Source organism: Oncorhynchus tshawytscha, unplaced genomic scaffold, assembly GCF_018296145.1.
Source record: "Oncorhynchus tshawytscha isolate Ot180627B unplaced genomic scaffold, Otsh_v2.0 Un_contig_7015_pilon_pilon, whole genome shotgun sequence".
NCBI lineage: Eukaryota > Metazoa > Chordata > Actinopteri > Salmoniformes > Salmonidae > Oncorhynchus > Oncorhynchus tshawytscha.
Genome location: NW_024609765.1, coordinates 25,682 through 50,736, shown reverse-complemented (window position 1 = coordinate 50,736; position 25,055 = coordinate 25,682). Strand labels below are relative to the sequence as shown.

The 25,055-nt window shown below is 42.8% G+C and overlaps 4 protein-coding genes across 8 annotated transcripts; 3 read left to right on the top strand and 1 right to left on the bottom strand.

The window, feature by feature from the left end:
- The first annotated feature begins 267 nt into the window (after positions 1-267).
- On the top strand, positions 268-7,005 carry slc25a19 (solute carrier family 25 member 19). The gene is made up of 7 exons (XM_042317738.1): positions 268-424; positions 1,186-1,354; positions 3,278-3,433; positions 3,819-3,989; positions 4,397-4,577; positions 4,844-4,974; positions 5,114-7,005. The coding sequence occupies exons 2-7, from the start codon at positions 1,223-1,225 to the stop codon at positions 5,291-5,293; spliced, it is 951 nt and encodes a 316-aa protein (XP_042173672.1). The 5' UTR covers positions 268-424; positions 1,186-1,222; the 3' UTR covers positions 5,294-7,005.
- A 43-nt stretch (positions 7,006-7,048) lies between these two features.
- mif4gdb (MIF4G domain containing b) lies at positions 7,049-12,838 on the top strand. Of its 5 annotated transcripts, none has more exons than XM_024410794.2 (6): positions 7,049-7,173; positions 7,988-8,081; positions 8,386-8,495; positions 8,906-9,061; positions 9,573-9,665; positions 9,973-12,838. In XM_024410794.2, exons 2-6 carry the CDS (start codon positions 8,003-8,005, stop codon positions 10,198-10,200), a joined length of 666 nt encoding a protein of 221 aa, XP_024266562.1. In that variant the 5' UTR covers positions 7,049-7,173; positions 7,988-8,002; the 3' UTR covers positions 10,201-12,838. The 5 variants fall into 5 exon arrangements, with proteins under 5 accessions (XP_024266562.1, XP_024266559.1, XP_042173673.1 ...); XM_024410791.2 differs by having other exon boundaries at positions 8,368-8,495; XM_042317739.1 differs by having other exon boundaries at positions 7,057-7,130.
- On the bottom strand, positions 12,834-15,041 carry mrps7 (mitochondrial ribosomal protein S7). Its single transcript, XM_024390734.2, has 5 exons — positions 14,885-15,041; positions 14,206-14,397; positions 14,013-14,076; positions 13,762-13,929; positions 12,834-13,464 (listed from the first exon to the last, which is right to left on the bottom strand). The coding sequence occupies exons 1-5, from the start codon at positions 14,926-14,928 to the stop codon at positions 13,243-13,245; spliced, it is 690 nt and encodes a 229-aa protein (XP_024246502.1). The 5' UTR covers positions 14,929-15,041; the 3' UTR covers positions 12,834-13,242.
- Positions 15,042-15,116: 75 nt separating this feature from the next.
- gga3b (golgi associated, gamma adaptin ear containing, ARF binding protein 3b) lies at positions 15,117-24,955 on the top strand. The gene is made up of 17 exons (XM_042317736.1): positions 15,117-15,208; positions 15,818-15,902; positions 16,042-16,117; positions 16,273-16,371; positions 16,479-16,602; positions 17,267-17,370; positions 17,681-17,761; positions 18,434-18,571; positions 19,468-19,549; positions 19,642-19,758; positions 19,921-20,190; positions 20,706-20,788; positions 20,949-21,106; positions 21,410-21,714; positions 21,895-22,064; positions 22,428-22,538; positions 22,907-24,955. Exons 1-17 carry the CDS (start codon positions 15,142-15,144, stop codon positions 23,015-23,017), a joined length of 2,181 nt encoding a protein of 726 aa, XP_042173670.1. The 5' UTR covers positions 15,117-15,141; the 3' UTR covers positions 23,018-24,955.
- The last annotated feature ends 100 nt before the right edge of the window (positions 24,956-25,055 follow it).

Here is a 25,055-nt window from a genome sequence, read left to right as displayed (position 1 = left end):
CATTTTTTTTTTCTACAGTCAATAAAACGGAAAATTGTGCAGTAAATCAATGTTATTGGACCTTTAACAATATTGTTGTAGAGCATCAACCTTAGGCGGTCTTGTTTTTGTTTATTTGATGACTTTTGTACAATATACTTTACCTGAAACTATGCAGACGTTGTGATACAGTACTGAATGTTGAAACTGGTTACTTAACAACAGTGACATCTCGTGTCATAAGGGGGAACACATGTAGTGCAACTGGGATTGCAGGGTCACGTGATCCACCCCTCCATGCGGATTGGTTCGATTTGCACCATTCTCCAGTCTCCAGATTGGTTTGAGTAAGCTAAATTGTATGAAAAGAAGAAGTACATGTAGCCTTATCAGTCCTTCACTAACTATTCTTTCACACATTTCCATGGAAGAGCAGCACATAAAAGTGAGTCGACAGTTCTACACATTTTAGCTATAAATTGCGAGCTAGATTGAAGTAAACCAGATTGAGTGGCTACGCTAGCTAACCTCATAGTTATGCCAAGGTCCTGTCCTCTATGGTATTTTTTGAAGAACGTTAATACCTACTGTATTTACTATGAATAATCACTGCAACTAATGTACCGAAGAATAGGACGTGATCATCAATTGCAGTCAACGTGTGTGATCCCCACATGTGTCTGATTAGGAGGAAGGGCTGATCAATAACTTGGTAGTTAGCTAGTTAGGCAACTCAACAACAGTAAGTTACTGTAGCTATCAGCTAGATGCAGGTGTCATGTCAACATCAGCAGAGTCAACTTCCATCACACATGATTGATCAGTGGAATTTGCCTGATGACTCTTTTATACAGCTAATAACTATCTCTAGTGGCAGTGATGCACAAATAAGTGATACAGAATTGGCTCCCAATAAAAATAGCAACATACTGAATCGTGAATCACAAATCATAGCCTAAGCCTATCCATATTTACAGTGACTGTCTCTCAGAGAAACTAGTAGTCACCCTGTATACAGTGGAGGCTGCTGAGGGGAGGATGGCTCATAATAATGTCTGGAACGGTGCAAATGGAACGGCATCAAACCATGTGTTTGATGTATTGAATACCATTCCACTGACTTCGCTCCAGCCATTACCACAAGCCCGTCCTCCCCAATTAAGGTGCCACCAACCTCCTGTGCTGTATAACATGTTCTCTCCCCAGACCTGAGGTCCTCTGGTGAGGCTGCCGTGGAGTCATCATGGTGGGCTATGACCCAGGGTCTAAGGGCGCTGCTCTAGCCCCAGAAGATGCAGCCCTGTCTGGGTCAGCCGCAGGCATGGTGACCCGAGCCCTGATCAGCCCCCTGGATGTCATCAAGATAAGATTCCAGGTACAGTAAGCATCAGATGGATATTATTGTGGTGCATGTTTTAGTTGCATGGCCACGTTGGACCCTAATCTACTACATAATTAAATGCAACATAATGTAAGTTGGAACTACAGTGCCTTCAGAAAGTATTCAGACCCCATTACTTATTCCACATTTTGTAACATTACAGCCTTATTCTAAAATGTATTATATAGTTGTTTCCCTTAATCTACACACAATACCCCATAAAGACAAAGCAAAAACAGGTTTTTAGACATTAGCTAATTTATAAAATACAAAACTGCAATATCACATTTACATAAGTTTTCAGACCCTTTACTCAGGGCTTTGTTGAAGCACCCTTGGCAGCGATTATAGCCTTGCGTTTTCTTGGAAATGATGCTACAAGCTTGGCACACCTGTATTTGGGGGAGTTTCTCCTTTCTCTGCAGATCCTCTCAAGAGTTGTCAGGTTGGATGGGGAGTGTTGCTGCACATTGATATGATATGTTCGATCGGGTTCAAGTTCAGGCTCTGGCTGGGCCACTCAAGGACATTCAGAAACTTGTCCCGAAGCCACTCCTGTGTGGTCTTGGCTGTGTGCTTGGGGTCGTTGTCCTTTTGGAAGGTGAACCTTCGCCGCAGTCTGAGGTCCTGAGCGGTCTGGACCAGGTTTTCATCAAGGATCTCTCTGTACTTTGTTACGTTCATCTTTGCCTTGATCCTAACTAGTCTCCCAGTCCCTGCCGCTTAAAAACATCCCCACAGCATGATGCTGCCACCACCATGCTTCTCCGTAGGGATGGTGCCAGGTTTCCACCAGATGTGACGCTTGGCATTCATGCCAAAGAGTTCAATCTTGGTTTCATCAGACCAGAGAATATTGTTTCTCATGGTCTGAGTGTCTTTAGGTGCCTTTTGGCAAATTCCAAGCGAGCTTTCATATGCCTTTTACTGAGGAGTGGCTTCCGTCTGGCCAATCTACTGTAAAAGCCTGATTGGTGGAGTGCTGCAGAGATGGTTGTCCTTCTTGAACGCTCTCTCATCTCCACAGAGGAACCATCGGGTCCAACAAGGTCCTTCTCCCCTATTGCTCAGTCTGGCTGGGCGGCCAGCTCTAGGAAGAGTCTTGGTGGTTTCAAACTTCTTCCATTTAAGAATGATTGAGGCCACTGTGTTATTGAGGACCTTCTATGCTGCAGAAATGTTTTGGTACCCTTCCCCAGATCTGTGCCTCATCACAGTCCTGTCTCGGAGCTCTATGGCCAATTCCTTCAACCTCATGGCTTGGTTTTTGCTCTGACATGCACTGTCAACTGTGGGACCTTATATAGACAGGTGTGTGCCTTTCCAAATCATGTCCAATCAATTGAATCTACCACAGGTGGACTCCAAGTTGTAGAAACATCTCAAGGATGATCAATGGAAACAGGAGGCACCTGAGCTCAATTTCAAGTCTCATAGAAAAGGGGTCTGAATACATTCCGAATGCACTGTTTTTGTGGCCAAACCCTAGTGGTTCTGGTAAACATACAACGTGGTTATTTGTGCATGATAACCGCTGCCCAGGCTTTTATGACTCGAACCAAAAAGCTCAGTGTTGTGAGACTCACTGAAATCAAGCTTTTTTTGTCCTGAAGAAGTTTGTTTCATTGCTACTAACCATTGTTTGGTTGTGCTGCATTCTGTTGATGTGAGTCACAGCACCACACCCAGACCCTCAGACACCACTGGGCATGCTCAGTTTCTCACAACACACTGGTGGCCATGGCAACACACACTGATGATGTGCTCAGCATTTGCTAGGGAATGACTTACAACTGTGTGTGTGTGTGTGTGTGTGTGTGCATGTGCATATCTGTATTTAGTTCTACACAAGAATGTCTATAGCAGAATGTCCTCTTTCCCCTGTCTGACACTACACACCCCTCCTTGCGTACACAGTTGCAGATAGAGCGCGTATCGTCAAGGAACCCTGAAGGGAAGTACTGGGGTCTGTTCCAGGCATCACGTTGTATCCTGGCAGAGGAGGGGCTGCCTGCCTTCTGGAAAGGACATGTCCCTGCCCAGCTCCTCTCTGTCTGCTTCGGGGCAGTACAGGTAGGGAACATACACTGGGGCACAGTGTTGTGGTTGAATGAGTTGTTTTCTGACTCAACTCTTTGTCCCTAGCTAGCCTTTGCCCTGTAACGCCTCAATAGCATCTCTCACATGGTAGTGGGTTGATAGATTATAATATATAGTCATGTGCCTCACTTTTTTTTTTCTCTCTCTCTCTACAAGCATTTCGCTACACTACAAGCATTTCGCTACACTCGCATTAACATCTGCTAACCATGTGTATGTGACAAATAAAATTTGATTTGATTTGATTTGTTTTTATCCCTGTGGTCTCCATTCATGGCTGTGCTGTATAACTTGGCACTGTTGTCTGAATTTTGTGTTTTCATCTGTGCTTTAAGGCTGTGTTTTTGTCCCTCCATAGTTTGCCAGCTTTGAGTTCCTGACTGAGATGACCCACAAGAGCACCGCATATGACAGCCAGACAGCAGGGGTGCACTTTGTGTGTGGCGGTCTGGCCGCCTGCTCTGCCACTGTAGCCTGCCAGCCACTAGACACACTGCGAACACGCTTCGCAGCTCAGGGAGAGCCCAAGGTGAGAGACAAAGAAAAACATACAGTATGAATCTATCGAAAAGCATTAGCTTTATTGTACCATTATCAAAAGCAGTAATAGTCCATTAACTCTGCAACCCATAATTTGCCAAGCACCAAAACGACAACCACACAATTTCAACCAGTAATTTATTATTTATAAACTAAATATAAATTTATAGTAAACTAGGTATAATAATTAACTGTCACACTACTTAACCCCTTAAAAGGATCATTTAGAAAAATGTAACATCTTTATTTAGATATTTGTTTCCTTACCTTGAAGGCAGTCTATGGACAAGGAGTGACTGCAATCCACACTTTGGCTTTGTTAAAGTGTTATCATTGAATCTTTGGCTTGTGCTACTGATAGCTATTAGCTAACCACAGGCATCATCTGTAACACAGGTGTATGGCAGCCTGAGACATGCTGTGTCCACCATGTACCGCACTGAGGGGGCCCTGGGGTTCTACCGTGGCCTGGGCCCAACACTGGTGGCAGTGTTCCCCTACGCAGGCCTGCAGTTCTTCTTCTACAAGGTCCTCAAGAACCTCATGGGACCACCGCCCAAGGACAGCAACGTCGGAGGTCAGTGGCCAGTGTAGGGATGGTCATGCCTTTGATAACATGACACTGTTTAAATACACAACACTGTACACATAGCAATGACTGTTAAGGGTATAGGGCCTAGAAACTAGAATATAACCTCGGCTTGGCTAGCAAACAGGAAACTAACTTTGTAACTAGGGCCTGGATAGTGCCCAGTACCACTGACTGAACACAAATACATGACTTTGAAGGATAGTGGCCTAGAAACTACCTGAACATTACTGCTTGTTTCCTTTCTATTGTAGGCAACCTCAGAAGCTTGGTATGTGGAAGCTGTGCTGGAGTCATCAGCAAGACAATGACCTACCCCTTTGACCTCATCAAAAAGAGACTGCAGGTGGGAGGGTTTGAAGAAGCCAGAGTCCACTTTGGACAGGTACGGTAGACATCTTATTACTTTGTCTCATTCAGTCATGTGCCTGACAGCAGGTCTTATATTAGAGCGAAGATGGCTGTCATACGGGGCATCCATCTACATGACATTGAAGTGTGTTGTTTCTGCTTACTGTGTGCAGGTGCGGAAGTATGGTGGCTTTGTAGACTGTGTGTCCCAGATCGCCAGAGAGGAGGGTCTCCGGGGCTTTCTCAAAGGCCTATCTCCCAGCCTAGTGAAAGCAGCTGTCTCCACGGGCTTCACCTTCTTCTGGTATGAGTTCTTCCTTAATGCCATACAGAACCTGAAGGGCAGCCAGTGAGCAGAGGAGCCCTGGGTAGAAGTTGCTTTTAGGCACAGATCTAGGTTCAGCTCAACCGCTCCAAATTCTAATCTCAACCAATATGGGGAAAATGTGAAAATGGACCATAGAGCAGTGTCTAGGGCAGCATTTCCCTAACTCGGTCCTCGGGATCCCAGGGGGTACACATTTTGGTTTTTGCCCTAGCACTACACAGCTGATTCAAATGATCAAGGCTTGATGATTAGTTGATTATTTGAATCAACTGTGTAGTGTTAGGGCCAAAACCACAACGTCCACCCGGGGGCCAGAATGGAGTTTAGGAAACCCTGGCTTAGGGGCAACTGAAGAAGCAGAGGAACTGAAAGCACTGGAAAAGAAAGGAGGGAATGGTAGGGAATGGCAGAATCACGCACATCTACATCGTACATGCCATATCCCCCTCCCACTGGTGATAGGAGTTAACATTGCTGTTTACCTATAGTGAATCTTATAAGTTGGGAAAGTCATGGTGTGGTGCTGCTCTGGACCTTCCACATAAGGAATGATGTCACCTCACCTTACCGTGTGTTTGTTGTCAGTGTCCAAACACCTTGATGTTAGTATGTCTATACTGGAACTCTTTGCTGTTGTTTATACACTATACTAATGGTTTGTGGTGCACCGTCTATATTGAGGACATGAAACCTGTTACTTTTAAAGACTTTTGTAATTTACCAAAAATGGCCATATTTGTAACCGCTATCGTAACAATGTGTTCTGTTTCAACTACCTGCAGAATTGCCTTATTTGATGGGCAGCATAAGGAGGATATAACCATTGTCTTAGATCATGTACTGAGAATATACCTCTGGAAGTGTTCTTCTGTGTTTTGACAGCTGCGGAAGGGGGGGAAATCACTTAAATTCTCCATTTCAATGTTTTGTGTGTTAAATTGATAAGCTCAGATGGTTGCTCTTGAAACCGATAGATACCATGGAGCGAAGGTAAAGAGATGCTTGATCTTGGCTAAAATAAATAGTCAGAACCTGGTCAAAGTTGATCCTATCACGGAATGCTCTTTAATAGGGACGATTCAATCAATTTCAGCTAAAAGTTGTGGTGTTAACTAATGTGTTCGCATAGACTCAGTTATCATGCATTCTAAATGAGGTGCAAGGGTTTGTTGCTTTCTGTGTGGAATGTGTTTCAATATTTAGAACCATTTCTATATGGTTGGTAATGCTTATTTAATAACAAAAGTACATTTACCATCTATGCTGTTTTCAGTTTGCTTTTCTTTGATGTACTGTACTTTAATTTCAAGTAACCTGTTGTAACAGCTTTTATGGGTCAGCATTGGATTTTTTTGCTAAATTCTCTTACTGGCACTTGCTCAGTGCTAAATTATGACTAAAGAAGCATGACGGTGTATGTTAGTTTTAAATATATGACCAACTGAATAAGAGAGTCTGCTAAATGATTAAAATGTAAACGTCTAAACACAGCATATCTAACACTGTATTTAAAATTGAATATTTATTCTAAGTATGTTTAATGCTGGAAAGATTGCACTTGGTGGGACAATTTCGTGTACTATGTGTAACATTGTGTCGGCTACTGATGCACTGTACAAAGTGGTGGCAGGTGTGTCAGTCTATATTTGGGTTTTTATTTAAAACGCATTGTATCGTACTTACCCATGTTTTGTTATTTTGAACTGTTTTTGAATAAAGAAAATGCATGCAAATGAACCTGTCATTGGAATGATATAGTCAGAATAGAACAGATTGTAATAATGTGGGTTTCGTTGGAACACAGCGCGTGCGCAGAAAGCACTCAGGAAGTGAGGAACAAACTGCACAGCACAGTGGAGGGTGTATGTACAATGTAATCACTGCTTCAAACTTAACTTTAGGAAAGTAAGTCTTGATTTAAGTTTATATTTAGAAACCTGAACGAACATAATTTGAGCTCTTGTAAATCAGACTTGGCAAGTCAGTTAGCTTAGCTAGCTAGCCACTCAACAACTCATTTTCAAACATATTCGCTTGGTAACTAACGTTATCTGTGTAACAAGTCGTTAACTAGCTAGCTAGTTGTTTCGTTACTAATTCTAGTTTGATAGCTAGCTAAATTGTACCGACTTTTTGCATTAATTGCGTGCATGTTTAGTAGCAGCCAATTTTTTTTAGGTAGCTCGATCCAATCTCGTATGGTGAAATATTAATACCGCTAACTGTTACCGGTATTTATTGCTGGGTTGGCATGTAGTGCAGTTTGATGCAACGGGACAGGTTGTTGCTAGTCTCGTGCACCAGACTTGCTGCCCTTCCATATCCTGGGAACGAGGTTAGGCTGCTGCAAAGGTTTCGTTTGTTTGAAAATGCAACTCCTGACCCAGTAGAAGTCATGCAATTTCATTGTGACTTTTTACAATGGATGGGTGGGAAATGCATCCTCTAAGATACAAATGGCAATTAACTATTGGTATTTGAAGATATGATAAATCTGTTTCTACATTGCTTGTATGCAAACGACCTTTTTATTTGAGCAATATTAGAGGAACTGTGTATGTTGGCTTAATCCCCCATATCCCCCTATGAAAGAGGCCTGGGGGGCAGCCAGATTGATGACAACAGCGTTAGACAGCTTTGTGCTGAGACAGTTCTGTCTAATGAATTTCGCTTGAAATGTTTGAAAACATAGTCTGTCTGTATCCATGGTCTTTTTCAGTATCACTTGTAAAAAATGGAAAACTGTAAAGAGGACTACAAGATTCAGTCTTTTGATTTGGAGACCCAGAATCTGCTGAAAACGGCCCTGAAAGGTCAGTCCCTAATGTAGTGATTCTGTGAAGATGTATATAAAGGTCTGTGTGAAAAATCAACACAGTCAGATGGATAATGTTTTGTTTTTACAATTAAGTACATAGTACAGTGTCATGTTCATTCGTGCAAACCGTAGCAATAGATTTCAAAATCTAGAAAAAGAAAACAACTTTGTTATTGGGCATGCTCAGATGCAACCTTGCCGTTTCAGAGCGTTATTGTCAAATTTTGTGCCTATTGAACGTGACCCAGTAGCAAGTGTAAGTGTGGCTGTCTTTGGATTAGCCCTCTCTCTGCCCTCAGAGCCCAGCACGGTGGACCTGGAGAAGGTGTCCAATGTCATCGTGGACCAGTCTTTGAAGGACCAGGTCTTCAGCAAAGAGGCAGGACGCATTTGCTACACTATCGTTCAGGTATGGTAATAATCACCTTAAAACTACTTGCCTTTCTGGCTGATAGTAATGGTGGTAACAACAGTAAGGGGAATAATCTTTGACTAGGGCTTCACAGCTAGGCCTAGAACATGGTGTGAACTAAAGCTGGAGTTTGACTGTAAACAAGGTCAAATGAGCTCCTCTCTAGAAGCTCAGATCTAAGATCAGCTTACCGTCTTCAAATCCTAACCATTTGGTGGGTGGGCAGCTTAGGGGTGGTGGGGATCAAGGGGTTTATCATTGTCAAATGGCAACTCAATCCTACTCAACCCAATCCTACTATTTTGCTCCCCGGGATCAGTGCTTTAACTTCCTAGTTGTATATATCCATAGACTGGAACCATACAGATGCTTATGGCTGTGTGTGATCTCTCTACCACACCTTGCAGGCTGAGGCCAGGCACAACAACGGAAACGTGTTCCGGCGGAATCTGCTCAACCGGCTGCAGCTGGAGTTCGTGGCCCGGGAGGACACACGGCTTCGCTCACCGCAGGAGTGGGTCTGCTTCGTCACCTTCATCTGCAACGTCTTCGACTACCTCAAGGTATGAGCCAAAACATTCCAGAATCCCTATTCATATTCTAACTGGAGATATCTAACAACCTATTCACAAGACTGAACTGAGCCAAGCTGTGCTGGGCATCCATCATAATTGCTGGAACCGTACTGGAAAGAACATTGTGCAAGGACAATATCCAAAACCTGCGCAGTACGGTTCATCCCTATAGTGTGAATCGGGCATCGTACTCTCCAGTTTTATTTGAGCTATTTCTTCATGGAATTTTTTATTTTTTAATCTTTATTTAAGTAGGCAAATCAGTTAAGAACAAAATCTTATTTTCAATGACGGCCTAGGAACAGTGGGTTAACTGCCTTGTTCAGGGGCAGAACGACAGATTTGTACCTAGTCAGCTAGGAGATTCAAACTTGCAACCTTTCGGTTAGTAGCCCAACGCTCTAACCACTAGCCTACCCTGCCGCCCCAAAATATATACGCATAGAAGCTTTTCTTATCAATGAAATGTTAATAGGTCCTTGTGTTTTCACCTCCCCAGGTGAATAACATGCCTATGGTGGCTCTGGTGCATCCTGTGTTTGACTGCCTGTTAAGGCTGGCTCAGCCTGACTCGCTGAACAACGAGGAAGAGGTGGGTCAAATATGGCACAGCACCTTTTTTAGTATTTCAACTGAGGACATATTTCAATTGTCTCTCACTTCTTAAAGTGCAATATGTTGGTTATTTACCAAACATACATTTCAGATTAAAGGGAGAACCAAATGTAAATGTTTTTGCTAAAATGTCCGGCTTTATATAGTGGCTACTGTTTGAAATCTGAAAACAAATGTACATGCTATAGCCTGAGTACATCTCTGAATGTGATTTCCCCTTCTCTGATAATGATATGCGTTTGTTTAATATTGGTGCTCCTTTGCTTCTCCTTTCCTTCCCCCAGGTAGACTGCCTGGTGCTCCAGCTGCACCGCATCGGGGACCAGCTGGAGAAGATGGACGGACAGAAGATGGACGAGCTCTTCTACCTGCTGCGGGACGGCTTCCTACTGCAGGAGGGCCTGAGCTCCATGGCCCGTCTTCTGCTACTGGAGATCCTGGAGTTCAGAGCCGGGGGCTGGATGCTCAGCGACACGGCCCAGAAATACTACTACAGCGAAGTCACCGACTAGACTGAGGCTAGGCCAGGCTACAGTAGGTGGGTGGTGTTCAATAGGAACAACATGGGATTGGACGAGCTCGGGTTGGAATCTCCCGTTTCGTGTCTACTGAATGTGACCCTGAATGATAGTATTGGGAGAGGGGCTGCATAGTGAATGATTCCAGAAAGGACACTTTTTTTGCTGGGCTTTGCCATGGGGTAGCCACTAGTCAGTCTGGTTAGCAGCAGGGATATTTCCACTAGCCAGATAGTCGGTTTGAAATGTGCAATTGTAAATGGTTGTTAAAAGGGTTTATTTTGGCGAGAGGTGTATTTGAATTGGATTGGTTTGAAGCAAGTTTGACTGAAATTCAGGATATTTTGTGGGTTTCGAATTGCAGTTTTTACTCCAGTCTAATTATTTATTATCAATCCCTTTGCTTTCTGACATTCCAATGTTATGAGACATTTCACTATTCTACATAAGTAGTTCAGATACACATTCCAGTCACGTGGGCTTGACCATGATTGAGTTAATCTTATAGATCTTCTGCCAGTCGTTACTGATACTGTTTTCAAAGGTGATGAACTTCGTAAATGTTTCTACAAAGAATCTTGAGAGGTCTGCAGAACTTTTCGAGAGCTTAGACATTCATTAGGCCCAAGTGAATGTATGGATCTTACAATCAATGCTTTACAAAATAGGCTGCTTTTACATAGACAGCCCAATTCTGGTCTTTATTTTGTTTTACCAGTAATTTGTGTTTTTACCAATCAGATTAACTATTTTGCCAATAATTAGGTGAAATATCAGAATTGGGCTGCCTGTCTAAATGCAGTCATAGGGTCCAAATCAATTGGACAAAATACTTTACAGTCAACTTTTGTTTTAAACGCACCTGTTGTTTGAGTGGTAGATTAAAATGACTGAAAAGCATTTTGGCTAGAGTTGAGGGATTTTTGACAAAATCAATCAAGCAAAAGATTAACACAACGCATGTAACTCCATGTGGGTCCACCCTGCTGCCAATGACTCTTAAGCCTCTTCGTTTCCTCTAAGGTCAAAAAGCACATGACAAGAGAGGGTGACAATTTGGTATTATTAGGATTTGGGAACAAGAGATTTGTCATAAGTAATTTGTAATATTTCCTTTCTGAAAATATCAATATATTTGACTTTTTATGGTCTGAATCCTAGTTTCTGAATTGTTAATATCACAAGTTTATCTGAAAAATAGTTTTGTAGTACATGTGATGCCAATATAGACAGTAATATCGTCAAAGCTGGAAGTTATAGTCAGTTTTTGCTGATTATAATAAGAACAACTAGTTTTGCAGATGTTTTTGTATTCACAAGTCTCTAAGATGTACTGTACCTCTTTTAAACGACATAGTCCACACTTTGGTGCTACAAAATGGATGCTGGCTTTTTGCTTTCGGCTTGGGAAAACTGCGCACCACAATGCAAACATTTATTCAGTTTGGAAGCTGAGAATATTACTGCATTATAGTGACTTTATAAGTTCTGTCTGACTGTTCACTACTCGTTGCTGTTAGATTTTCAAAACAGTAGTACGTCTGAGATTCATTCCACCAGCACTAAGCTTTTACCAGCTTCACTTTATTGAAGAAGTCCACATCTACTAGTTTTTGTAGTTCAGAATATGTACGTTTTATAATGTTACACTGTGTGCTGACCGAGTGCTTTAATACGCTCACAAAACCAAACACGGTGTCTTGGAAAAACCACTGCACACAATCAAGCAGCAGACTATTTCTAGGTCCTGTTCCAATATCTTTAACATTCATCTATCCTTCCTTCCTCATAGTAATCACTGATCTAATGTGATCCATTGCAGATATTTTTCCTACCCTAGTTATGTCAGCTCAGTGATTACTGCAAGAAAGTGAGGGAGGCATGGGGAATCGTTGATAATTCCAGCAGGGACATTGACTGAAACTCTTTGAAGAGGGAAGAACCATATAATTTTTTTGAAGATATGATCGCAAATATTGTGTTAGTTAGTAGGCTATTTTAGTAACCTCTGTTGGCCCTAATGAAAAGTTTATTTGGTAATAGTAGTTGTGGAATCGGAATAGTAACACTTGGGTGACTGACATAACTTTTCTATTGTTTTACATTTAGTTCACTAGATCAGTGTTTCTCAACAGTTTTCATTCAAAACTGTGGTTTTCAGTGTACATTAAGCACTAAAATAAACCTGTTGGTCATCCACTAGTTTGAGCATATTTGATAGGGCCATGATGTTGAAAGAAGATTATTGAAGTAAATGTGTATATGCTATAGGGCCTATTTATTGCTACATAAAGACCAAGTATTCAAAGTAAAGTCATTCAGTAGAAACCTAATTTAGACAGGAAGTGCAGCACTCACAATTTACCGACTAGTGATTTGCGTACATGCCATTTGTTTTACACAGAATTACCAAAAAAGTTTGAGCATTTTGTACATTTATCTACCCAAGTAGATATATAGAAAGTTTGAGTTTACTGCGTGAAGACAGAGCTCAGTGTATATTTTCCTATAAATATTTCCATTACTGTAGTTGGGTATCTGTTCAAATGTCAGAAGTACCAACATTGGTCAATTTCATTTTTGCTACTGCTGTACATTGACTGAAGATGAATAAAATCAAATTAAAATAAAATCGACCTAAGCTTTTATTTATTTGAAGATGTCACTGAATGCACCTATATTCTAAATACAGTATGTGATGTCATTTGTAATGTTTTCACAATCATTCTTTATTGAACCATAATACAATGTTAGTAAAAGAAGCCACATTTACAAGTAACTGTATTTGTGGTCAGTATACTTGGATACACACCATTCCAAATATTTCACAATGGAGTCCAAGAGATTTATATTTACATAGCCTGTCAATGCCCTACATTGAAGACAATCTCCCATGATGTGTTGCACAAATGTCCATGATGTTTTTATTTTCCAACAAGGAACTCCATCTCAAGTTTGACCAAAGGGACAATGGATTGAATTCCTTCCAGTCCAAAAGGTCCCATTTTGAATGCTGCACTCAGACTTCAAAGTCGACTACCACCAGCGATAGTGGGCGTAGGCTCTGTTGGATTCAGCCATCTTGTGCAGTTCGTGTTTCCGTTTGACCACGTTTCCCTCCTTGGAGAAGGCGGCCAGCAGTTCCTGGGATAGTTTTTCGTACATTAGTGTGCGTCTGTGCTTGTTGTCCCGGCACTCTGTGATCATCCACTTCATGGCCAGGAAGCGCCGCCTGTTGTCTGTCAGAGGTATGGGCACCTGCAGAGTGGAGAGGGACAATACAGGATGTCATTACACATACTGTATGACACTAAAGATACATTACATTTGTCATGTCTATTGTGGAGAATAATGAGTTGATGTATATTTTTCTACAAACTAAAGGTTGTGTTCATTAGGCACCAAAGACAAGAAAAAGACAAACAGGGAGGGACTACCAGAACCCCTGTTTTCATTATGTTGCAGAATGTTTTGCTACGATGCAAAATGTTTTGCTACGTTGTGAACTAATGAATAAGACCCTGGTGACTCCGTAGAAATGGTGAGGGTACTGACCTGATAGAACTTGCCCCCTTTCTGAATGCTAGCCAGGCCAATAACAGGCTTGCAGTTCTCCAGAGCCTGGTGGAAGATGACGTATGGATTACACTCGATCTCTGCCTTCTTTACCTCGGGGGCTTTGTGGTACTTCTCCACCTGCTTTCTCTTCATGTTCTCCAATGTCTGAGAAGAGAAGGATGGGCATTAGTGTATATTTACATTACTTGGCAAACTATATCAAACAGTTCCAAAGAATCCCACTATACCTGTGTGATGATACCTTTGGCAATAATCTTGTCACCATCTTTCATCATCATGTTGACAAACTTGCTGTGAAGAGAAAGAATAGTGATCAGCTGTAATTCAGACTTGACAGGGTAAACACACAACCACATGACTGAGCTACATGTATTTCAGTGTTTGTAGGCTTATGCATTAATGTGTGTTGGGGTTAGGTACCTCAGCACAGGGTCGTTGAAAACAGAGCTGGTAACAGAGTTGGTGGCTGCCTTTATGGGCCTGACAGATTTCAGCTCCCTCTCCTCTTTCTGCTCAGGTGTGAGCTCAGTCTCTGGGATGTGGTACACCTCTTTCCTAGGCTCAGGCTCCAGGTAGTAAGGGTTGTACCTGCTCCATCTCACCAGGAGTACCCTAGAGAAGCATGAGCAACAGAAGATTATGACACTTCATGTTTAATAGTCAAATACAATGCAATGGTTATAGCATATCATGGACAATATCTATACCTGATCATTTAACCATCTAATGTTGTTTGCAGAAACATATGGGGTAACTAGTGTTTCTTAACTCTGGTACTGTCACCTCGCGCCCTGGATCAGAGCTACAGTGTTTGTGCTTGTTAAAATCTACATGAACAAATCGTAGCCAGCCACACTCACTCACACTGATTCACAAACTTGTTCTTACAGCACGGGTGATTTTGTTACAATGAATACAGTGGGTGGCATGTCTCTAAATAAATACTAAAAAGTTTAATGTAAATGTTACTGACTGTAGGTAGCTGAATTAGCTAACGTAGTTGTAATAAACTTGTGCAATGACAAGTGTCATACTAGTGCAGTATCACAGTGTTAAGATACACATCCATAGCGTCGTTAATCAGCAAAATTATAATTACCTTGGTGTCCAAGGTTTTAGTAAACCTGTGACGGAGGCAGCCATCTTGGAAAGTGTGGTGCGAAGACCCCTGGGTAAGCTCCCTGGTAGATGCCATAAAGCAAAACTAATTTCTATGATTTATTTTCCAAAATAAAGCATTATTCAGCTAAATATTTGAATTTCTAAATTTCACACCAAACAATAAATGCATATTTTTCTAGGTTTCATTGAAAACGCAGACTGCGTGATTCTCGCGCATAGTTGCACACATTGGTGATGTCATCACGCGATGTTTCCAATGCTATGGCGTACCAGGAAGGGGAGACGCTAGAATCCTGGCTCAGTGAGTGAATTAACCTATGTATCCAGTCAATTCATTTATATTATTAGCATATTGCATTGAATGAATGGAGTGAATGTATGAATGAAGTAATGAAGAGTGCAATCTGTTGAACTGTCTGCAATCCTCCAGGGCTACTGCCTTCGAGGCATCCCCGTTATAAGATCTGTGTTAGCGTTGTCGTTCGAAGCAGCCGTTTCAGGAAAGCTGTGCACTGAATCTGGATCAGTTGTGGGAGGCGGACATTCAAGCATAAACCCAGGGGATGTGGCCACTGCACCTCAGCTGAGCTCCCTTTTGATATCGAGACAGCTAAATTGAGGATTTTGATATCAAGCGCATATCTTGTGTTGGTTGACAGATATAATTGATAGCCTTTCGAGGAACTGGTGGCACAGATAAAACATCTTTGGTGGTGGCTTCACTGCATGTATGCGCTTTGTGGTACAGTAGCCAGTGCAATGTGGATGATGACAGAGGATGGATGACAGTCGAATTCTTTACTGTCAGTGTCCGGTTGCTCACATGTGTTGTCCTTTCAACCAGTCGGTCAACTCTCAACTGTAAAGACATGTGTTAAACAGGTTTTATTTGTATTTGATCTCACTATAGATAAAGCCACCCATCCAACAAACAGACAGGAAGATTGGGAGTACATCATCGGTTTCTGTGACCAGATCAATAAGGAATTGGAAGGGTATGTTACTTCCTGATTCACCTGATACCATTCAGTATGTATTAGCTAATACAGAGATTCAGTATGTATTAGCTTCATTTGACCCATTGCTATAGTATGTATAGGAAATGGGCCAATTTAACCCAATCTCTTTGTGCAGTCCCCAGATATCTGTCAGGTTGCTGGTTCACAAAATCCAATCGCCACAAGAATGGGAGGCGCTTCAGGCTTTAACAGTGAGTATTGTTTGTTTGTACTATTTAATTTCATCCACTATTCTGTTCTAGTCCTGAGACATAGCTGTATGTACTCATATGGTGTATACAGCCTTGTCTCAGGGCTACCTATGTGTCCATGTGTTTGACCAAATGTCCACGTGTAATTCTCCAAGGTATTAGAAGCATGTATGAAGAACTGCGGGAGAAGGTTTCATAATGAAATCGGGAAATATCGGTTTCTGAACGAGCTGATCAAAGTTGTTTCTCCTAAGGTGAGTGGACTTGGTATCCTGAATGTGTTATTCTATTCTTCTTCTATTTTCCTATTGTTCTGTGTGTGAATACATCAATGACAAAGATCTGGTACACTTCTATCTAGTACATGGGAGACAGAGTACCAGAGAAGGTAAAGACAAAGATTATTGAGATGCTGTACAGCTGGACAGTGGCTTTCCCCAACGAGGCCAAAATCAACGAAGCATACCAGACACTAAGGAGACAGGGTAAGACCTGGTTTCCACTAGTTACCACAGCCACTATGGCTGGGAATTACCAGGGACCTCACGATACTTAGCTGCCGATACGATATGTATTGCAATTCACGCGATTAAATACTGTGATTTTATTGCGATTCGATGTTCCAAACATATTGCTCACCATATGTCTGCTGCAGAGGAACAGGAAAGCCATGACAACACGTTTTGATCAGTCATGGAAATAAAATAGCTCATAACAAATTTGCTCCCTATTTAAAAAGAAGATGGAGAACAAGCTATGAAGGAAAAATATGTGAGTTTTGGTTTTATCTACAGTAAACTAGCACAAAAATAATATTTGGATTGTCAATAGAATACGATATATCGTCAAATTATATCCTGATACCCGTACGGGAGTTGTAGCGATGAGACAAGATAGTAGCTACTAAACAATTGGATACCACGAAAACGGGGTAAAAAAATATAATTATATCCTAATATGTCACTGTATCAATAACCGCTAGGTTTCCTGCTTAATACCATTTAATTTCAATTCAGGAAGTAAACTGATATTCTTCCTCAATTTTCCTCATTGATTTGAAATGGAACTCTGTTTGTGATGAATAGTCTCATAGAGTTATTTTGAGTTATTTTTAAAAATCTTATCTGTGAACTACCTTCCGTTCTTCAGGCCTTGTAACTATGGATCCTGAGCTCCCAGTGGACAAGACTCTGATTCCTTCACCCCCCACACGTCCCAAGAACCCTGTGTTTGACAATGAGGACATGGGCAAGGTGAGACACTGGGTTCAGACTGAGTGTATCCACAGTACTGGTCTTTAATCCTGATCCTGGTCCTAGAGAACCACTGTATATGTGGTGTGCAGTCTTTTGTTTCAGCCTAGCACTAACACACCTACTTACAACAAATCACTGAAACCTTGATTTGCTAAAACAGGGGTTATCAGACTGGAACAAAAGCCTGCATTCCTTCTAGGTCTCTAGGACCAGCATTGCTGACCACTGATGTACAGACAGAGTCAAACCAGCAGATGTCAGTGTCACCATGGTGATTTCACAGAGACATGCCTTCATGTGTGTTTAGCTACTAGCAGAGCTTCTGAGGAGCAAAAACCCAGAGGACCTGCAGGAAGCCAACAGGCTCATCAAGAACATGGTGAAGGAGGTGAGAGACAACGACATGCCCTTTAAGTGCTTATAAAGGCGGTTGTAAAGAGCCGTAAGCTGTTGTGAATGCTCATACTCAGCCTGTGACATACCACCTGTGTGTTTATAGTCATAATGGGTTCATAAGACTGTTCTAACTAGCTTTGAGTGGTAATAAATGCTTATAGAGTATTTTATCAGCCCTGAATGCTGATTGGCTGAAAGCCATGGTATGTGAGACCACAGGTACGAGGAAACATTTATTTTTACTGTTCTTATAGACGTTTGAAAACGGTTTATAATAGCAATAGGTCACAGAGGGGGTTGTGGTATATGGCCAATATACCACGGCCTATGGGCTGTATCCAGGCACTCCGCGTTGCATTGTGCATAAGAACAGCCCTTAGCCGTGGTATATTGGCCATATACCACAAACCCCCGAGGTGACCTATTGCTTTAATAATTCATCATGGGATAATAAATACACTGTATAATTACACACAGATGGAGCTTAGAAAATGTGATCATAGCCGATCATGCGTCCATGTTAGTAGTTTTCTATAACACTTGTATTGTTCTGTTTCCCAGGACGGCTGAATGCATTTACAATATAACTGTTGCGCATGCATATAAGGCTTTTATAGCAATGTGTAACAAGTCTTGAACATCTTATTAACCCTCATTCTCCCAGGACGATGTCAGGGTTCAGAAAGTGACCAAACGCATCCACACCCTGGAAGAGGTGGGCATCAACGTCAAGCTGCTGAGTGAGATGCTGTCCCACTACGACAAGGACAGGTCCTCCCAGTCAGACAGAGAGATCATCAAGGTGTGTGTTCCGTTCAGACTCCACACACATCACACTTAGCTCTAGTTCAAACACCGCTCTATCGCCGCACCAAACTAAAGCATTTAACTTTCTCTTTGGGAGAGCAGGGATAGAGTGCCTTGTGAAGCCACAGTGCGCCTCGTCTGACTTTTGACAATAGTTGGTCAGCCTCTGCTGCTCTTTCGGCGCGGTGCGGGTGAGGCACGCCTCTGTTTCATGCAGTTCTGCCAGAGCAGTTCTTCCACTGTCAGGAAAAATGGTCATGCATATTAATAGATGTTAATTGCGTGCAAATAAAGGTTGCTTGGCTACCACACCCACAACGGAAGCACAGTCATGGCTGATACGCAGGTGGAGGACATCTGAGAGGTGACTGTTATGCCTGAATTCAACCCAAAAGCAACGAGTATGTCTGCAGTGTTGAGAGAGCGGTTGTATGAAACCAATTGGTATGTCACCAGAGTTCTCAGCCATGCCAGCCCGTTCTTCAGGTCTATTCAGTTCTACTTGCCAAAAGTTTGGCGTCTGAACTGTGTGTTACTTAGATACTTGTCCTCTTTGCTTGCTGTGAGGCATTAAGGACCTTATGTATCACCTCAGGCTATAGCCAGTCCTTAACACAGTTTTACAGCTAGTCCCAATTTGTTCCCTACCACGTCTGGATTGGTATAAGCAGTGGTGGAGCTTCTATCATATTGCTAACTCCTTACCTATCTGCAAACACCAAAGTGTTAGGACCAATGGGAAGGGGACGGGAAAGGGGTAGGGAGCGAATTAGGAATGGCTGCTAGAATGATACGAGCGTGGTAGACTTTGATGTTATGTGAAATTAATTAGAATTGTAAACTGTCAGTGGCTGATTGAAGCATGTCGTCGTACATTCCCTGTAATACCAGGAACTATACGACCGCTGCGACAAGTTGAGACGGGCTGCTTTCAAAATGGCCACAGAGACTGAAGATAACGACACAAGTTTAGGTGAGGAAATACATTTGTTATTCAAATGTTTTTCAACCTCTTAGATTGTTATTTGTTGTTCCATCTCTTAACCTCTGACCTTTGCCCTCTAGGTGACATCCTGCAGGCCAGCGATGACCTCTCACGGGTCATCAACTCCTACAAGAAGATTGTCAAGGGACAGACTGTGAATGGAGACATCGAGGATCCTAGATCTGCAGCTGGTGAAGGTGAGTGATGGCACGTAATGTATACACACACACACACTTTCATATCTTTTCATATCACTTTCAGAGCAAACTGTTTCCTTTCTACCTCCTTCGATTTCAATTCCTCTCTCTGCTTCCTTCTACATCTCTCCACCTATCCTTCTTTCCCTCTCTATTCTACAGAGACCACAGTGAACAGTGACAACACAGAGACCTTGATTGACCTGGCTGGCATTGACGTTCCAAACTCCACCTCTCCTCCGCCTGCCCCTCTCCCATTGGTCTCCGATCCCACTTCAGCCAATCACCTGGGGTTCCCAATCCCTGTCTTGCCTCCTCCTCCAAAAAGGTTGGCCGGGTTGCATGCCAGTCAGAACAGCAGCCCCAGCCACCCAGCCACCGACAAGGCCCTCAACGCTCTCTCTCTCCTTGACGATGAGCTGCTATCCTTAGGTACCTCACTGACCTTGCATTTTATGGAAGTTATGTGTAAATGTATTCTTGTTAAATATAGGCCATATTTCCTATTTGATTTGTATTCTAAATGTATTCATCACCAATGTTCAGACAATGCCCCATGGTACTTAATTTCATTATGCCAGCAGCATCCCACTGCTGGCTTGACTCTGAAGCTAAGCAGATCCTTGGATGGGAGACCAGATGCTGCTGGAAGGGGTATTGGAGGGCCAATAGGGGGTACTCTTACCTCTGGTATAAGGGGATCACAATGCCCCAGGGCAGTGAGGGGAACATTGCCCTGCATCTGGTGCAGTCCTGGCTAAATTCCTAATTTAGTCCTCATACCATCATGGCCACCTAATCATCCCCAGCTTCCAGTTGTCTCATTCGTCCCGCTCCTCCCCCCTGTCACTATTCTCCAAGTCGTTGCTGTAAAAGATAATATGTTCTCAGTCAATTTATCTGGTAAAAGAAGAGTCAATACTCATGTCCTTTGTGTGTTTTTTCAGGCCTGAACGATCCAGTTCCTTCTCTGAACAGCCAATCAAAACCAACGCTGAATGAAATAGCGAATCCGTGGACCTCCTTAAAGGTAGTTCTTCCTGATGAGGACCACAATGGTCAGAGCATTAAAAAGCATGACTTTTTTTCTACTGTCATTTCCTGTGTCTTTACCAGTGAGGAGTTTTGAACAACTCTTGTGATACATTGGGTAGATTTGTGATTGTCTCCTCCATTTTAACCATCTCCAGGCTCCTGACCCTGGCCTGGACTTGTTTGGCACTATAGCAGGGCCAGGCCCAGTATTTCCCCCAGTCCAGCCAGCGCCAGCCCCCGCCACGGCCCCTGTCACCCACAGCCTCCAGGACCTCCAAGACCTGGCCATGCTGGACTTTGGAGAGCCAAAGAGGTGCTCAACTAACCTTACTCCCTTCACTTCACTGGAAATATTGTAGATGACTTCAAGGTATTATATTACCCACATTGAATTAGATCAGGTGCTTCAGCGCATGGATAAAGTGAAGCAACACTTCTGAGGTAATCCGAAGTCTCAGGGTTGTCATTAATAGTGTGTCACATCATTACATTACCAGATGCTACTCAACATTATCCTGAATATGGTACAAATCAACATGCTCTTGATTGCACACTTGCCTGTTTGATTTAGTTATTTTTCCAGAGAGAGCTCATGTTGTTTTTCTGTCATTTCCAGTTTGCGTGTTGGCAGCGGATTCGGGATGGCAGCCTCTATGGGGGCTGTAGTACCACCCTCCTTGGGGGCCATGGTACCCCAGGTCCCCCTCTACTCGACCTCCCTCCTCCCTGGCCCCATGCCTGGCTCCCCTGCGTTGTCCCACACCAAAGCCCAGACGCTGAGCTCTGCCCCAGGCAGCCCCCTGTTCAGCTCCCTCTCCCCCTTCCACCACTCCTCCTTCCAGGGGGGCAGCCCAGCCAGGGGGCTAGGACCGGAGGCCTCCCTGGGCAACGTGCACGTCCCCCTGGAGGCCATCAGACCCAGTGAGTACTGGAGATAGGGGGGAGGGAGGTAGAGAGAGGGGAGTGTGCAAAGGGAAATGGGACATGCTATATATCCTCCTGTGAAATTGAACGTTGTTAGTCTTTTTTAACCATTTGATGTCCACAGTACACTGTCTGGATAACATTGATATAGCCTCTCACTGCCTCTGTCCCCTCCAGGTAAAGGGCTCCCTGTAACGGCCTATGATAAGGATGGGGTGCGTGTGCTGTTGAACTTTGCCTCAGACTGTCCCCCTTGCAGACCAGACGTGCTGGTGTTAGTGGTGTCCATGCTGAACACTGCACCACTGCACGTTCAGAACGTGGTCCTTCAGGCCGCCGTGCCCAAGGTAACACACAGGTGCAATATACACATGGTACACACACACACACACACACTTTGTTCACACTTGCTCTGTCTAGGTGCCAAAGGAGCCTACAGCCATGTCTCAGGGCAATGTGTACACATGCACTCGTATAATACTTACACATGTGTCCACTCCTGTATACTTACTCACTCAAACATATATATATCATTTCATCCAAACAAAAGGTGATGGGGTCCTCACTCAAAAATATGTTGCCTAAAGCTTCATTTTTGTATTTATTTGTATTACTTTCACTGCATCAGGGATCGAGTACACGGGCTTTGCAGCCATCTTCAGTGTGTAACTTTCACACACTCCTTAACCCCTCCTCTCCTTGTCCTCCAGTCCATGAAGGTGAAGCTACAGCCTCCGTCAGGAACAGAGCTGCCTCCCTTTAACCCCACCCTTCCCCCGGCCTCCATCACACAGGTCATGCTGCTGGCCAATCCCCTGAAGGTAAGAGCAGGGCCACGAGTATTTCATGGTAAGTTCACATGGTCAGGGAAAAGTCATATGATCTTCCTAGGGCCCAGAGGTTCTCTGATTCAGGTCACGTGGTTAGGGAGCAGCCCACTTCTCTAATACACAGGCCAGAGTCACTGTAGGACTAGGGCGCTAATCTCCTCATCTTTTCAACAGTATTGGAGGTTCAAGGTCCCTCCTCTCTGACTTTCTTATCCAATGTGGTTTGTGGAGACGAAGAGAGAGGATTTGAGGAATTAAGGAAAGATTCATTGAGAGGCTAGGTCTTTTTGGACCTGATGGGCTTCTATCCTCTTTGTGAAACCACTTGCTGACCCTCTTCCAACGTTTGCCTCTTGCAGGAGAAGGTGCGTCTGCGCTACAAGCTGGCGTTCACTCTCGGAAACAGGCAGTGCTCAGAGGTGGGCGAGGTGGACCAGTTCCCCCCGCCAGACAGATGGGGTCACCTATAGCCACCCCCATACACCAGAGCCGAGCCAGGACGGGCCAAACCAACACTCCATGATGGGGGTGTTAACCACACATACCCCAGAGAGAGAGAGAGATGAGGATAGGGTGGGAGAACTGTGCTGCAATGTTACAGTACCAACATAGTGCTACCTACCAGCCAACCATTCTGTTTCTTTTAGATTGTTTTGATATTTACCGTCTTTGTATTTGCCCAGTTGCTATTGAGACAATTGTAACTTTGTAAGCATAATATAGCATACATTGCATACACTGAAGTTCAAGCCAGTTTTACAATAGCTTCCAGAGCTTGAATATTATTGCAGGACAGTATCTCAACTGAAGGGATACAAGTGCTTTTTCCATGTTTCAGAAATTGATACAAAGATGCACCAAGTGTCACTCTTTATTTGTTATTAAGTGTGTTTATTAACTGAGAACATCTACAAGGTATTTTAGCAGGCCAGCCAGTTGTCCCTTATATACAGCACTGCAGGACATTTCCTAACAAACGTAGTCCCGCCCACAAGACTTGCTGGCAAAGGAAATTTAACTAACACTACATCCATTATTATGACGAGATACATACATACAGCGTATATACTGTGTGTGTATGTATGTATATATGTATATATATATATATACACAGTATATATGTCAATGTTTATACCACAGCATTGTTGAATGCTTGTTTCTAATGGGCTAGAAGGGCATTCTAGTAAGGACATTATTATTCAGAGTTTATAACTAGGGAAAAGTGATTGATTAATCCTATAACTGGAATAAAATTTGGTGAAATCCGGTAATCTTATCCGGAGGACTTGCTAGCTAGCATGTTAGCTCAGAGTAGCTCATACTTAAAACTTGAGTCAAGATACAGAAAGTAATGTTGATTAGATGTGGGTGCTAGCTGGCTGTTGACAAAGGCCTCGAACATGATTCCATGAGGTGTTTCAATATTTCTTCAGTGCATATCCAGTGATCATGCTTATTAGACATAATTGTGGCAGTTATTATTATGACATTGTTTTAAAGTGATGTATATTGTATTTCTCAATGATATTAGTTAATGGGTTTTCTGGAACTTCTAGGTCTTACTACAGAATAATATACAGCTACTATTTTGATGACTGGGTTTCCTAGCAACACTGTAATCAATATTGTGGTTACTCCTGGCGTGCTTCTGTAAGTTATCATAAATGCATACCGTAGCTGGTTTTTATTCTTTGGTTTAATGTACGGGTTCTTCTTATGCTCCCTCTGATGCTCGCCATCTGGTTTAACTATGGTGTTTAAGCTTTCAGTGGTCTGTCAACCAGAGTTAAGATATCCATTAGTACTGAGTTTTAGGATGTGTATTATTTTCTCCATTGTCAGTATTGAAATTGTATTTTTTTATTTATTTCAGTTGTATTTCAGTGCATCACTGAATTGACCAAGCTTAACACTGGCTTAAAGTGTCATCTGACACAAGTTGGAACTAACATGGAGGAAGGTGAAGAAACAATGAGGTCAAAATCATCCAGTAATATTGAGCCCACAATAGGGCAGTAATTTAATACTTCGTCGATGGTGAAAGGTTGATTCGCTAACCTTCATCCTAACATTCAAAGGAATGGACAGATATGAGAATATGGTGGAAACGTCTTACCCATGCTTGCACTAATACATTGCTTTTAAATCCACACTTCAGGAAGGTTAGGGAATTGGGAAAACAGCCAGTTTGCCCCCTTCCTCCCCATGTCCTCTCTCTGGTTGTCCCTGACTTGTAGCATTGTGAGAGGCACAATAGCTCTGTACATAGGTGTACTTATCGTCTGTAGTCAGATGTGTAGAGGTCAATGTGGTGTGTAAATGTCTTGAAAGAGGTTTTACGATTGTACATACTGTGCTATTTGTTTGTTGCATGAGGAATTAAAGGATTTTTGATCTGGTGTAATTTAGCTTATTGTACTCTTTGGTCTTTGTTGTTAGGGCATTGCTTTTCTATTCATACCTTAGGCTAGTAAATCAGGTTGACTTAAAGGTCATACTTATGCCGGC